The 17,200-nt window shown below is 30.1% G+C and overlaps 1 protein-coding gene across 1 annotated transcript; it reads left to right on the plus strand.

Annotated features, from left to right (window-relative positions):
- The first annotated feature begins 4,204 nt into the window (after window positions 1-4,204).
- LOC127107818 (non-specific lipid transfer protein GPI-anchored 13) lies at window positions 4,205-6,136 on the plus strand. Its single transcript, XM_051045144.1, has 3 exons — window positions 4,205-4,934; window positions 5,017-5,112; window positions 5,889-6,136. The coding sequence occupies exons 1-3, from the start codon at window positions 4,589-4,591 to the stop codon at window positions 6,011-6,013; spliced, it is 567 nt and encodes a 188-aa protein (XP_050901101.1). The 5' UTR covers window positions 4,205-4,588; the 3' UTR covers window positions 6,014-6,136.
- The last annotated feature ends 11,064 nt before the right edge of the window (window positions 6,137-17,200 follow it).

Below are 17,200 nucleotides of genomic sequence, written 5' to 3' on the forward strand. Positions count from 1 at the left end.
ACGGCTTGTTATATTCAGAACATGATTTCTATTAGACCCATTATGGGTAAGAATCCCTATGAATTATGGAAGAACAGAAAGCCCAACATTTCTTACTTTCATCCTTTTGGCTGTGAGTATTTTATGTTGAACACTAAAGAGAATCTCAGAAAGTTTGATTCTAAGGCACAAAATTGCTTATTGTTAGGATATTCTAAAGGCTACAGTGTCTTTAACATCGAGACACGAATTGTTGAAGAATCAATTCATGTTACATTCAATGATAAGCTTGACCATGAAAAGTCAAAGCTAGTTGAGAAATTTGTAGATATGAAGATTAACTTCTCAGAATCTGAAGATAAAGACTCAGATGGAAAAGCAAAGGACTTTGAAGCAAAAGACTCAGAAGCGACTCAAACATAAGCCATTGTTGGTCCAACTCATCAGAATAAGAGTGGATTAAGAACTTCTCATTCTAAAGAATTGATTTTGGGAGATAAAGACGCACCAGTCAGAACTCGATCTTCATTCAAACCTTCTAAAGAAACTCGTATGGGTTTGGTATCTCTGATAGAGCCCACATCTATTGATGAAGCTCTTCTGGATAATGAATGGATTTTGGCTATGCAAGAAGAACTGAATCAATTCACCATAAACGAAGTTTGAGATCTTGTTCAGAAACCAAAGGGTTTCCATGTTATTAGAACCAGATGAGTCTTTAGAAACAAGCTCAATGAGAAGGGTGAAGTCGTTAGAACAAGGATCAATTGGTAGCATAAGGTTATAGTCAACAAAAAGGTATAGACTATATAGAAGCCTTTGCTCTAGTTGCTAGGTTAGAGTCTATTCATCTTTTAATTTCGTTTGCAGTCAATCATAACATCATTCTTTATCAAATGGATGTTAAAAGTGCATTCTTAAATGGATACATTTCTGAAGAAGTGTATGTGCACCAACCTCCTGGTTTTGAAAGTTCTCAAAATCCTGACTTTGTTTTCAAACTGAAAAAATCGTTATATGGTCTGAAACAAGCTCCAAGAACTTGGTATGATAGACTAAGTAACTTCCTTTTGGAAAATGATTTTACTAGAGGGAAAATGGGCACAACTCTCTTTTGTAAAACCTTTAAGAATGATATTCTAGTTGTGCAAATTTACGTTGATGATATTATTTTTGGTTCTGCTAATGCTTCGTTGTACAAGGATTTTGCTAACTCAATGCAGGCAGAGTTTGAAATGAGTCTGATGGGAGAACTCAAGTTCTTTCTAGGAATTCATATTGGTCAACATTCAAAAGGAACGTACATTCATTAGAGCAAGTATATAAGGGAACTTCTAAATAGGTTTAACTTGTCAGAATGCAAGCCAACAAAGACTCCAATGCATCCCACATGCATTTTGGAGAAAGAAGATGTAAGCAGTAAGGTAAATCAGAAGCTATTTAGAGGTATGATATGCTCTCTCCTTTATCTAAATGTTTCTAGACCTGATATTTTATTCAGTGTCTCCTTATGTGCTCGGTTTCAATCAGACCCTAGGGAGACTCACTTAACAGTTGTTAAGAGAATCTTTAGGCATCTGAAAGGTACTACTAACCTTGGTTTGGTTTATAGAAAATTAAGTGAATATAAACTAGTAGGCTATTGTGATGCTGACTATGTTGGTGACAGAATAGAAAGGAAAAGTACTTCTGGAAGTTGTCAACTTCTGGGAGACAATCTGATCTCATGGTCCAGCAAGAGACAATCGACAATTGCGCTTTCAAAAACAGAAGTTGAATATATCACAACTTATGGATGCAACACTCAGATACTCTGGATGAAGAGTCAACTGAAAGATTATCAGATATTCAAGAGTAACATTCTTATTCTCTATGATAATACTTTTTCTATTTGTTTGTCTAAGAATCCTATCTTACATTCTAGGGCTAAGCATATTGAAATTAAACATCACTTTTTATGTGACTATGTTCAGAAGGGTATTTTTCACTTAAAATTTGTTGATATAGACCATCAATAAACTGATATCTTTACAAAACCTCTTGCTGAAGATATATTCGTTTTCATTATGAAAAAATTATTTATGGATTTTTGTCTAGAATGAAAAGATGAACTTGAGTGGTACAAGGCTCGCTTGGTGGCTTAAAGCTTTACTCAGACCTATGGTATACACTACTCAAAGACATTTCTCCTGTTGCAAAATTGAATACTATAAGGATTCTTTTATCTCTTGCTGCTAACATGGGTTGACCCCTACATCAGTTAGATGTTAAGAATGTCTTTCTTAATGACGATCTAGAAGAAGAAGTTTATATGGACATTCCTCCTGACTTTGAAAACAAATTTGGATCAAATGTATGCAAACTAAATAAGTCTTTGTATGCATTAAAGTAGTCCCCTAGAGCTTGATTTGAAAAATTCACTTAGTCCATGAAGAAACAAGGGTAAATCCAAGGACATGTTGACCACACCTTGTTCAGAAAGTTCTCCCACGATGGGAAAATTGCTTCCCTTATTGTTTGTATATTGTCCTTACTGGAGACGATCCAGTGGAAATGACAAGGGTAAAAGAGAAATTGGAAGTAGACTTTGAAATCAAGGACTTGGGATTCATGAGATATTTTCTAGGTATGGAGGTTGCTCGGTCAAATAATGGTATTGTGGTTTCACAATAGAAATACATTTTAGAGTTATTGAGAGAAACAAGAATGAATGAATGTCATCCTGTAGATACCCCTACGGATGCTAATGCTAAACTTTGGGGGAGAACGTAATGTTCCGGTTGATACTGGAGGATATCAGAGATTGGTTGGGAAACTGATTTACTTGTCACACATCCGACCTGGTATTGCTTTCTCAATTAGTCTAGTGAGTCAGTTTATGCATTGTCCTTTTGAGGAACATCTTAAGGAAGTCTATAGGATACTGAGATATATGAAGGAAAATCCTGAAAAAGGATTATTTTTTAAGAAAACCAGTGAAAGAAATGTGTTTATCTTCACCGATGTTGATTGGGCTGGTTCAGTCACAAATAAAAGATCAACATTTGGATATTGTACTTATGTTTTGGATAATCTTGTGACATGGAGGGGCAAGAAACAAGGAGTTGTAGCAAGGAGTAGTTCATAAGTCGAGTTTAGAGCTATATCTCAAGGTATTTGTGAAGGATTATGGATCCTTAGAGTCCTGGAAGAACTTAAGATGAAAATTGAGCTTCCATTGAAATTGTACTCTAATAGTAAAGCTGATATTAACATAACTCATAATCCAGTTCAACATGACAAAATCAAGCATATTGAGATTGATCGACACTTCATAAAGGAGAGGTTAGATGCTAAAATCATATGTCTACCTTTCGTGACTTCAAGTCAGCAAACTGCGGATATCTTGACCAAAAGTTTGGCAAGACCTACCTTTGAGCATTTGATAGATAAGTTGGGCATAATAGATATCTATGCACCAACTTGAGAGGGTGTTGGAAAATAATTTATTTCCCTGTTTGATTGTTTCTGTTTATTTTTATTATTATTTTTGTATTCCCCATTAAAAAGATAATTAAGTGTATTGATTGTATTCTCACTTTATAAACCCGTCTTTGGTCGAGGAATAAAATAGAACAAACATTTCACCTATTATCTTCAATAATTCCTTTGTAAAAGACCAAGATGTCATCAGCATAAACGACATGAGTAGGTATGGCTATATGTCTTGTCATGGGTTTCAAATGACCCTCATCCACCAAATTTACAGTACTTTTAGTGAAAACATCTAAAGCCAAGCAAAAGAACATTGGAGAGAGAGGGTCTCCCTTGCGTAAATCCTCTACCACATAAAAAGTAACCATGAGAAACACTATTAACATTTATCCAATGACATAAGGTAGATCCAAAGCCAAATTTCTCTGACACATTGAGAAGAAAACTCTAGTTCAAGGTATCAAAAGCCTTATTCACATCCAGTTTTAGAGGCAAGTTGCCACCAAAGGACTTCTTGTCTAGCATATATATTAAAGGTCTCAGATTCTAAGCAAACACAATCTATAACATTTCTCCCTCTAATGAATCCCTTTTTCTCTTTAGAGACAATCAAAGCCATGATAAAAGCTAAGCTGTCAACAAGAGTTTTGGAAAAAAAATTGAACTTGAAATTGCACATTGCTATAGGTCTAAATCTGTCAATACTATCAACATCCTTGGACTTGGGTAAAAGAATTATGGTGAACAATTAACGATAATTTTACTGTATTTTATTTTCTTACACATCACTTTTCTCTTCATTCTAGAATTAAAAGTGAACAATTACTGGTCATTATTGCACAAGTTATAAAAATCTATAAAGAATAGCACAAGTAAAGAACTTTGTCCAGCCAGTTTTAATCTCCCCCATCTTTTATCCAACAAGTTTTACAAAATAAATAAATAAAAGTAGGTAACATTCAATTCAAGTCACAACTCACAATTCACAATCAAAAAAACAAATCCTTATACCATAAATAAAAACATATATCAAAACGAGAGGTGTAGGTGTTTCCATTCTATATCACACATTTCTTGTTTGTTTTGTCTCTCCCTCTCTCTCTCTCACTTTCTGAGCTACTCTTTCATCATCAAAATGGTTTACAAAAGTGCAAAAAATCTATCATCACTCTTCTCTTCCTTGATTTTCCTAGTCCTTATGTTTGGTCTTGTAACCTCAGATGTGAACCAAGACAAAGCAGAATGCACAGACAAACTCATAGGTTTGGCCAATTGTCTTCCTTTTGTAAGTGGTCAGTCCAAAACACCAACCATAGATTGTTGCACTGGTGTTAAGGATGTTGTTAATAAGAGTAAAAGATGTTTGTGTATTCTTATTAAGGATCATGATGACCCTAACCTTGGTTTTAGTATTAATGTCACACTTGCTCTTAAGTTACCAGCTGATTGTAAGTCACCTACTAATGTAACTCAGTGTATTGGTAAGTTAATATCTTATACTTAATCTATGATTTTTATTTTGTTACTCTTATATGTTGATGAGTTTCTCTTATTTTTTTCCAGATCTTTTGCATTTGTCACCTAAATCTCATGAGGCTAAGATATTTGAGGACTTTGAGGAAACTCTGGAGAAAAATAGTACTACCCCAGTTCCTTCAGGTAAACATTATTTATCAGTGTATAGAATATTTATATAATTTTTTTAAAAATAAAGTAATATTATCACAATAATAAAATGCTAGCTTATGTTTATAATTATAAAAATATATTTGTTTTGTCTCGATATAGTTGATATTTAAATACACAAGTGTGTATTTAAATTCGTGACAGCGCACTCATTTATTTATTTAATTTTAGGAGATAAAATTTTAATCATTAAATAAATAAAATATTAATTTGTTAGTTAAAATTAATTTTTTAAATATGTTACTTAAAATAGTGCTTGAATTTATAGTTTTTAATATGTTTTATTTTCACTCATTTATATATTTAATATTAAAATTGAAAAAAAAATATTAAAAATATCATTTTATGTTATTTTAACAATTATTTTCTTAGTTAATTTAACAATTATTTTACTCAACTTTATATATTTAATTTTTAGTTAACAGCTATAAACTCATTGCTAAACAAACTGCTATTTTTTATCAACCAAAATATTAAGTCTTTAATAAACAAAAGTACTAATTTAATACTCTAAAATCCCAAATATCAATCAAAAGGGTCACTTACTTATTTGTTTACAAAACTATTCTAATCTTAAAATGGTAAGTTTGTACCTTTTTATTTATGAGAGGCTAAATTGTTCTTCTTGATTTGTCTCAAGGACCACTTTAGAATTTTTCAATTTTTTTTCAAGGATCACCTTTTGAAATGTAAAATTCATTTTAAAAATTAAGAGTTATAATTTTTAACTTTTAATTCATTGATTGCAGCCAGTAATGCCACTGGAAAAGGAACAAATACAGGAGTAGGTCAAGTCAAGAGTGGTAGCAAAGAGGGAAAGGTGCTTTATGGAGTTTCACTATTTGTTTTAGCCTCCTACTTCTTCATAATTTGAAATATGATTATTCATATCAAGATGTGAACATTTTAATAAAAGAATATATTGATATATATAGGTCAATATTATCATTTGAGAACTATAGATTGAAGATAATGTATTGTCTGTTTTTTCTTTAAATTAGGGCCCATTTATCTGTGTGATTAATTTTTCCAACTAATTGGATAAAAAAAGGGGACCCATTATTAAACATCAAGGTCATATGCTTTAAATATTTTGGTGATCATAAACAGGACATCTATATCTAGTTACCTGCCTGATTGGTAATTAATTTGGTTGGGTGGTGTTGACATTAAATTTTGGAAGCTTCCCAATTTGATAAACTTTCGTTATTATTAACACTACTAGGGTAAGACTATTGAAAGATACTCAGTATCCAACCATGAGGATAAGCATTAAAATTTGGAAGCATTCCATTTTGATAAATTTGGAGTTGGTAGATGAAATAATCATCTCTTTGATATTATTGTTTACGTGAGTGAAAGAATATAAAATGAAATGAGAAATGAATTACAAGTTTGATCTTAAATAGTTTTAGTTTTTTTTTCTTCTTCATATTTTTTTACTTAAAATTGATGATTTATCCTTTTTTAAATGATATGTTATTTGTGAAAAAAATTCAAATCATCGTATAAAAATATTTTGTGAAATATTATAAATAAAAAATATAATTTAAAAAATTGATACTTTATCCATTTATAGTGTAAAAATAAAATAAAAGGTGACCAAAATTATTTGATTTTGAAATAGGAGGACGAATTTCGTGAATCAGATAAAATAGAGGGACCAAAACTATAATTTAACCTACTAAATTATATGGAGAAGTTCTTAGAACCTTTTGCTGTTAGACCTGACCTTGATGGTGTGGATTTTAAGGTTCTCTTAGAAGTAGATACCGTATTGTTGGAAAATAGTTTTTCTGATGGTGAAATCAAGTCATCAGGTTGGGATTGTGAAGACTCAAAGAGTCCTGGTCCAGACGGGTACAATTTTGTATTTCTTAGGAACTGTTGGAGTTTAATTGGGAAGGAATTCTGCAAGTTTTTCAGGGACTTTTGTGGAAACTCGAAGATGCCCAAGGCTTTTTCATCTTCTTTCTTGACCCTTATTCCTAAGAACAAAATTCCTTTGGGTTTAGACGATTACATGCTTATTTGCTTGGTTGGATGTGTTCACAAGATTTTATCTAAGATGCTCGCGTTAAGGCTTAAGAAAGTTTTGGGTCAACTGGTTTCTAGTAGTCAGTCTGCGTTTGTTCCAGGTAGACAATTGTTTGACGGGGTTTTGGAGGCTAATGAAGTGGTTGATTTTGCTATAAGAACTAAAAAGGATTGCCTGCTTTTCAAAGTTGACTTCGAGAAGGCGTATGACATGGTTAACTGGGAGTTCATTAGGTATATGCTGAAGAGAATGAATTTTGGTATAAAAAAATGGTTGGAGTGGATGAAGGATTTTGTTTTTTCTAGTCAAATTTCGATATTGGTGAATGGCATCCCTACAAAGGATTTCGAGGCTCATATGAGGTTAAGGCAAGGAGATCCCCTTTCTCCCTTTCTGTTTGTGATAGTTGCGGAAGGGCTTGTGGGGTTTCTTAGGAAAGCTTCGAAGATAGGAGTGTTCAAAGGGTTCAACTTCAAAGGTTTATATAATGTTGACTTGTTGCAATTTGTTGATGACACGCTTATCATAGTGAAGGTAGTTGGAACAACTTATGGGCAACAAAGCTATGCTGAGAGGGTTCGAGTTGGTTTCTAGTTTTTGGGTCAATATCCACAAGAGTATAGTTATTGGGATCAATGTCAATCAAAATTTCTTGTCGGTTGCTGCTAACTTTCTCTCATGCAGGATTGCATCTAAAGAGCCCGTTTCTTGGGATCCCTATTGGAATCAACCCTCGTCATTTAAAGTTGTAGAAGTTCTTGGTGGACAAATTTAGAGTGAGGTTTGCAAAGTGGAAGGGTAAATTACTCTGCTCAAATCGGCTATGAGCAGTTTGTCTATTTTCCTTCTTTCTTTTTGCAAAGTTCCTACCAAGATTTGGAATGACATTGAGAATATTCGAAAGCAAATTTTTATGGGGGGATTTTGAGTCTAGGAGGAAAATCCATTGGGTAGGGTGGGAGCAGATTTGTTATCTGTTTTCTTTGGGTGGCCTGGCGGTGAAAAACATCAAGAGCGTGAACTTTGCCCTTTTTCTTAAGTGGAAATGGAGAATCCTCTAAGAAAAAGAGGCGTTATGGAGCAAGATTCTTGAGGCCTGTTATGGAGATGTTCGTGTTAAAATTATTTTAGGATAAAGAGAAGGTAGAAGGAACCCAAAATCGGCGTGGTGGAAGGATATATTAAGTGTAGATAAATCGTTGTTGTGTTTCGGGACTATTTTTACAGGTAATATATGTTGTTCGCTTGGTGACAATAATTATATTCCCTTTTGGACGGCGGTATGGACAGGTCCATAATATCTTTCTATTAGATTTCTTGAGTTGTTTCTTGTTAGTAGCAGAAAGACTGGTGTAGTGGCTGCCATGGGTAGCTAGGAGCAGGGCCAGTGACGATGGGGCTATCTTGGTCTTACCCATGCCTTGGGGAATTTTAGTGTTCTCTTGTTATAGGATCTTTGTGCAGTGTTGGATAATTTCTGCCCAAATATGCAGATGATGGATGATTTTACTTGGGTACCAGATCTAATTGACAAAGGATAAGCTTCACCCGAGAGGCTTTTTTTTGTTCTCCAATTGACCTTCTTTGTGTGTTGTGCAAATCACATGTCGAAGATATGGATCATCTTTTCTTTCGGTGTGTGGGGGAGGCGGCTGTTTGGCAGAAGATTACATATTGGTTAAATGTTAATGCGACGGGAACTAGTTCAGTTTGGCAGAATTTCTTGTTTTGGGTTGGAATATGCAAGTTTCAGAAGGCGTATAGAGGGAAAGAAGGGGATGCTTTGGTTAGCTGTTATGTGGAGTATTTGGATTCATAGGAACAACATAATGTTCAACAGGACAATTTACGATGTCCCGAATTTGATTTGGAACATTAAGTTAAAAGTTTGGAAATGGTCTGTTATAGAAAATTTTCACATTCCAACGACAACTTTTACGATTTTTGCAAGAATATTTTTTCTTGTTTTCCTTGATTGTTGCTGATGTTTGAATTTTTCTTTTCCGAATTAATTTTAGGGTTCTTTTTGTATTTGAGTTTTGATCAAACTTTACTTACAGAAAAAACCTATTAAATTATATTAAAAGTATATATTATATTTTGAATTCTCGTATCGAATTATATTAAAACATGAGATGCTCTATATAGTAGGTAAGACATTAACAAACTAATTAACTTGTAATAAATTCTAACTAACTAATAAATTAATCTCTATACTGCATCCGTCCACATTTATAACTTTTCATATTAATTTAATTAATTTTCTTGATTTCATATATCATAAAAGTAAAATTTATTAGTATAATATCTCTAGCTTTATTTGATGATTCAACTACCAACATTAAATACTACTCCATAATAATTTAAAAGAAAAAAAAATAATATTTCACACTTATTAAAAAAGTTAAAAATATTTTTTTATCTTTTTTAACGCATGTTTTATAGGAAAGATGTAAAAGTAATTTTCTGAGTTTCTTTGAATTTTATAGATAAACAATATATAATCAATGATAGCGAAAAAATATTTTCTGAGTTTCTTTGAATTTTATAGATAAACAACTTTTAAATGAAGGGCTTGAATAGATCTTTTGAATCTTATCTATTTGTTGTCAATAACTCTTCTTTTTCAAGTTACTAAACCTAGAGAAATCAACACCGTGAAGGAAGAATGAACATATATGAATTATATTGATGAATATGTTATGATAAACTTGATGTGTTTTGGGTTGGAGTAAAATGGTGAAAATGATAAATAAATTGTTGAAGAATAAATCTATCAAAACAAGTATCTCTCTTATACCATATAACTTTCATGTATGAAAGAAAAATTAAAAAAATATAAAATAGAAATGAGAAATGAATTCATATTGAATTTTATTTAAAATATGGTACTCCATTGAAGGGATCTAATAATTACATGAATATATATATATATATTATATATATATAATATATATATATATTATATATATATAATATATATATATATATATATATATATATATATATATATATATATATATATATATATATATCATCTAAGACATTAACAAATTAACAAACTTATAACAAACTCTACTTGTAGTGATATAATTGGAAGGAATCTTTGGGGTAGGGCAAACACATATATTTCATTCATCATTCTTCCCAACAACTCATCCTTTTATTGGTTCGAGCATCTGTCTTTTGAATATGACGCCTTTTTATTGAATATGTCGCGCATACCCTTAGAGTACGTTTAATTTGCTAAAAAACAAAGGATTGGACAAGACAATTAATTGTCCTGCGCTTGATTTAAAAATTATTTATGAGACAAGACAAAAATCAAGATAAAGGATTGGACAAAAGCTGAAATATTTGTCCCTCACTAAATCATAGAACAACTTTTTGTCCGTACAAGTTATTAAAAATACTAAAAAATACTCTTTTATTTTTAACAAAAATATATATTCCCTCCCCTCTTTGTTTCTCTCTACTCAATTAATATTTATAATATGAAAATATGAAAATACCATTTTGTCCATAGTACAAGTTATTTAAAATACAAAAATACTCTTTTATTTTTAATTAAAAATATAAATCTCTCTCTCTCTCTCTCTCTCTCTCTCTCTCATCTCTCTTCTCTCCTACCTCTCTCTCTCTCTCTCTCTCTCTCTCTCTCTCTCTCCTCTCTCTCTCTCTCTATCCTCTCTCTCTCTCTTCTCCTCTCTCTTGCTCTCTCTCTCTCTCTCTCTCTCTCTCTCTCTCTCTCTCTCTCTCTCTCTCTCTCTCTCTCTCTCTCTCTCTCTCTCTCTCTCTCTCTCTCTGTGTGTGTGTGTGATTAATATTTACAATATAAAAATGCGAAAATACTCTTTTGTCTATTGTATAAGTTATTTAAAACACAAAAATACCCTTTTACTTTCTATTAAATAAACTCTTTCTCTCTAACACACACACACAGTCACACACACATAATCACACACAGTCACACACACATACAGTCACATATACACACATACACACAACCACACACACACAATCACACACACACAATCACTGGATTGGACAACACAATTCTAATTGTCGTGCAGACCCTTTGGGTACGTTTAATTTGCTAAAAAATAAAGGATTAGACAACACAATTCTAATTGTCCTACACATGATTTAAAAATTATTTATGGGACAAGACAAAAATCAAGATAAATGATTGGACAAAAACTGAAATACTTGTCCCTCACTAAATCATAGAACAACTTTTTGTCCGTACAAGTTATTAAAGATACTCTTTTATTTTTTAACAAAAATATATATTCCCTCCCCTCTTTGTTTCTCTCTACTCAATTACTATTTACAACATGAAAATATGAAAATATCATCTTGTCCATAGTACAAGTTATTTAAAATACAAAAATACTCTTTTATTTTTAATTAAAAATATAATACTCTCTCTCTCTCTAATTAATACTTATAATATAAAAATGCAAAAATACTCTTTTGTCCATTGTATGAGTTATTTAAAATACGAAAATACCCTTTTATTTTCTATTAAATAACTCTCTCTCTCTCACACACACACGGACACATAGTCACACACACACACAAACAATTACACAAACACACACATTCACACAGACAGACACAAACACACACAGTCACAACACACACATACAATCACACACACACATACAATCACACACAGTCACACACACACACGCACACAATCACACACACACGTACACAGTCGCACACACACAATCACACATATACAAACAGTCACACATTCTCTCTCTCTCTCTCTCTCACACACACACACTCACACACAATCACACATACACACACGCGTGCGCGCATACACACAAAGTCACACACACACATACAGTAACATACACACACACACATAGTCACACACACAATCACACACACACACAGTCACACACATACACACAGTCACACGCACACACACAGTCACACACAGTCACACACACAGTCACACACACACACACACACACACACACACACACTCGCACGCATGCACGTATGCGTGTGCGCACATGCACACACACATACAGACACACATCCTAGATTTTAAGAAATTAAAAACTCATTTCCGGAGTGATTGCTACATCCTAGAAAGACTCGGGACCAAACCTTGGGAACTATAAATATATTAGTATTGTGATAAACTAAGTGAGATTTACAACATAGAAATACACACATACATGAGTTTTTCACTCCACGTGAGCTAGTTCTCAACCATACAACAACCTTAAATCCTGAGGAAATCCTTAATCATTTGGGATTGTCACATATTTATACTTTTAGCGAGTACACTACCTAACCAACCAACCTTTATATTCTATGAATAAAACGTCGATATTTCAATTATAATTTTAATTTTTTTCACTCCACATGATCATTAAATAAATTTTAATTTTTTTTAAATAAGAATTGGGGGAACATTAGTTTAAATTTGATTTTTATAAATAATTTAAGAATTATATTTTATTATAATTTCAATTTGAATTAGAAAAATTTATGTTGATTTAAATTAAAATTGAAGGTAGATTTAATTTTTTGATTATATAAAGAATAATAAAGTTGTCAACTAAAGAATTCAAATGCAAAATAAAATTAAAATACGAAGAAACTACACCAAAACTATTTGAAATCAAATTTATATTTTGACTTGTTTTAGTTAATGTTTGATTTTTATTTTTGGAATAATTAAAAACAATTTATAAAATATAAAATTTACTTTGACATGTTTTATAAAATATAAAATTCATTATGTCTCTAGAAATGACTCAATCTAAAGCTAAAAGTAGTTACTTTATTGAGTTAAAACGTGTTAAGATTAAAGTTTAAAACAAGAAAGTAATTGTGAAAATTTAAAACAAAATTGAAGCAATTAAAATTATTGGACAGGTTGTGAGAAATATAATTCACAATTAATATATGTGTGGTCAAACATCGATTGTGACCAGGGATAGAGAAGCTTGATGGGTTTTCTTGCCTCATCTAACACACCATAAACAGTGTGGGGTTTATTGACCAACAACAAGGGTAAGGGTTGCCCCACATAAACAACATCGAGTTGTCAATCTCTTTCATTAAAGGACTCGTCTTTGATGTCACATTAAAATGTTCTATAAACTTCGAGATGCTTGCAACATTTAGCAATGATTTGAACTCATTGTCAAAATAAATATTCTCTTGTTCCACGAGCAATAATTCATTTAAATAAAAATTATTTTAAAATGAATGATTAATTTTAATTTTTAATATATTTTTCTCTAATTAAGAGGTATTTTGGTAAAACTATTATCGTATCTCTTTTATTTATTTATTTATTTTAATTTATATAAAATGATTAATTGAGTCTCTCGTCGCAGAACAATGTTAAGAGTTTCAAATCAGATAATATATGGTATGAACATATGTTTATAAGTGGGATAATCGTCATTCTATCAACCGTTTTGTAAGATTGAGTTAGACCCAATAATATTTCTTAACATCGTATTAGAGTTCGGTTTAAGATCTGATGGATAGTCTACTATGGTTTCCGCCATCGGATCATCCACCATTTATTTTCACGCTCCAGTTGTCTAGTCTTGAGGGTGAAGCAGTGTGTTAAGAATCTCAAATCGGATGATATATGTTTTGAACATATGTTTATAAGTGGGAACAATCCTCATTCTATCAACAATTTTGTAGGATTGAGTTAGATCCAACAATATTTTTTAATAAATGGAGAGTATTTATGGGGTGGTTGGTTTAAGAGATATATGAAAGAGGGAGTAAAGTGAGAGAGAAGTGTGGAAGAGAGAGTTTATTTCTCTTAATTGATTTAAAAGAGAGACCGAGAAGAGAGAAAGACATGTGTGGAACTCACCACTTTATTCGGTCTCTTCAAAATAGAGAAAGAAAGAGAAAGGAAATGTTAATCTGATACTAACTTGTTATTTATACCTTTATTTTCTCCTAATTAAAATTTATTATTAAGAATTATTTTTTAATTTTAATAATCATTAACATTTCTCTCTTTTCTATTTCTCTTATGCATTGAATCCTCTTTATTTTATACATTTTTCTCTCTTTTTCATCTATCTCTTACATATTTATCTCTTATATGAAAAGAGAGAAATAAGTGGGAAAGATTGTGGAAAGGGAGAAATAGATGAAAAATAAAGACGATTTGATGTGTTGATTGTTATAAGAGAAAAAAAAAAAAGAAATATGGAATAAAGAAGTATTAATTTTTTTAAATACAAAAATGTCCCTAATTAAAAAATTTACACAAAAATTATTTTATTAAATAATTTAATTTAAATTTTAGTAATTTAATAAAAATAATTAATTTTAAATCAATGAATATTATTATTACTATTATTAAATTAATTAAATTTATTTTTTACTTTAACCAAAAAATTGAAATGAACCTTATATAAAACAAAAGGAAGAAATGAAAGAATAAATATTAAAAAAAACGTAAAAAAATATATAAAAAAACCTCAATTATATTATTCACTTTTTTGTTTAACAATTTATTTTAAAATAAATTTTGATATGTGTATTGATGAGAAATACTTGGAGACCATTTTAATTTGCAATTTATTTCTTAAGTGTGACTAGCATGCCTAAAGGAAGAAATGTTACACTTGAAGAAAGGGTAAAAATGGAATAATAAAAGTTAAAGGTTAATCTTTCTTCTTTCTTCTCCATTATGAAGAGAAGATAAAAAGTGATGGGTCCCGTCTATTTTAAATCTCTCTTTCCTATTTCGTTGCATTCCAAGCAAGAGAAAGTGGCCATCTCTCCTCTCTTTCTTACTTCTCTTCAAACAAACTTAGCGTGTTGATCAAGGGATAATGATCTAGTGCAATCACAAATTTACGGACACATATCCTTTTTTTCTGGTCTCTCATATTTTTCATATTACTTCAATATTAATTACTTTTTATATTTGACCAAAATGAAAAGTTAAGATGGAGCAAGACAATTCAACCATTATAAATGATCCATGTTCCAAATTCACACATTCACTCACTTAAGATACTATGAGCCATGATAACCCTATTCCATGCCCCAAAAGACCCATAATCTACTTTGAATTTGATAGATTTGAATTTTTTCTTATTGCAAAAGATAAAAATATGTATGGTAATTATGACATTAGTTCATATCCATATCTCGAACTCGTCTTACTTATTTTATTATGTATTTTATTATTTAGTTTTGATAATTTATAATATTAAATATATGATTAACATTTTGATATTTTGATTTGTATTTATTATTTAAAATATTTGAATTATATATATGAAATTTGTTGAGTTAGTTTGATTTTATTATTTCCAATATAATTTGATATTGGAAAAAGAAATATTTTTTCTAAAAAAAATAATTTTATTAAAATGGTTAGTGGTAGGACGGCGATAGTTGAACCCAACCCGAACTCGTTTGAGGCAGCTTGAGTTTAAATTATCCATCCTCATTAGTGATCCTGGCAGAGAATCGAAATTGTTTGGGGATTCGAGTTTGAGTTTGAGTTTGAGTGAGGTAAAAACCGTCTCCGACCCATCTCGTTGCCATACTATTCTCATCTAAATCGAATGAATAAAAAAATATATTTAACAAATTGATTTAAAAGTTTAAATAAAAACTGTTTTAAAACTGTTTTTTATATAGTTTTATAAAATAAAATAAAAATAACATTATTTATAGATTAAATATATTCGTGGTCCTCCTAAATATTTTAAATATTGTTTTTAGTCCCTCAAAATATTTTCTTCAAAAAGAATAATCCTCATAAAAAATTTCATCCATACTTTTTGTCCCTCCTGCAATTTAGCGACTATTTTTACAACTTAACGACATAATTAACGACGATTTTAACGATTGTTTATTACTTAACGATTAAATTAATGACAATTTTAATGATGACTTTAATATTAGGGAACAAAAATATGGATAAAATTTTTTAGAAGAGTCATTCTTTGAAGAAAATATGTTGAAAAACTAAAAACAAAATTTGAGATATTTAGGATGACTACAAATATAGTTAACTCTTATTTATAATTGCATATTTAGTTAAATATGTTTGTGGTCCTCCTAAATATCTCAAATTTCATTTTTAGTCCCTTAAAATATTTTTTTTAAACAATTGTCTTTCTAAAATTTTTCATCCATATTTTTTACCCTTCTAGCAATTTAGCAACGGCTTTTACAATTTAATGACAAAATTAACAATGGTTTTAGCAACAGATTATTATTTAACGACAAATTCTATGACGATTTTTTTTTAATTTTATGAATCAAAAATATATATAAATTTTTTTAAGAGGATTATTCTTTAAAAAAATATTTTAACAAATTTAAAATAAAATTTAAAATATTTAGGAACCACGTATACATTTAACCCTTAAATATTTGAATCTAAATAAAACGACAACCTGTTATATTGAAATGTCATGACTATCATGAAAAGACATTTATAGATGGTAAAAACTATTGCACTATCACAATACTAGTAAAACCTTGGGAGGGTGATCGCATTGACAATATATATATATATATATATATATATATATATATATATATATATATATATAATTATATATATATATATATATATATATATATATATATATATATATATATATATATATATATATATATATATATATATATATATATATATATATATATATATATTATATATATATATATATATATAATTATTTTTGGAAAGATACTTTGTTTTGTAGTTTGTAAAATTAATTTTAAATTTTTCATATTTTAAAACTAAAATTGATTTTACTTTATGAGATTCTATTTAAAATTAAAATTTATAATTTTTTCAATCTAAACGTGATTTTCATATTATTAAAATTTGTTGGCATGAGTTGTCTTTTTGTATGTAGTGTAGTTGTTTCATAGGAGAGAATTATGACAATACATTGTTGTGAATATTTATGGTATTCACTCTATTCACATATTAAATTTATATCTGTATTATTTTCATTGTTTTAATTTTTATAT

This window comes from Lathyrus oleraceus, chromosome 7 (assembly GCF_024323335.1).
Source record: "Lathyrus oleraceus cultivar Zhongwan6 chromosome 7, CAAS_Psat_ZW6_1.0, whole genome shotgun sequence".
NCBI classification, from domain to species: domain Eukaryota; kingdom Viridiplantae; phylum Streptophyta; class Magnoliopsida; order Fabales; family Fabaceae; genus Lathyrus; species Lathyrus oleraceus.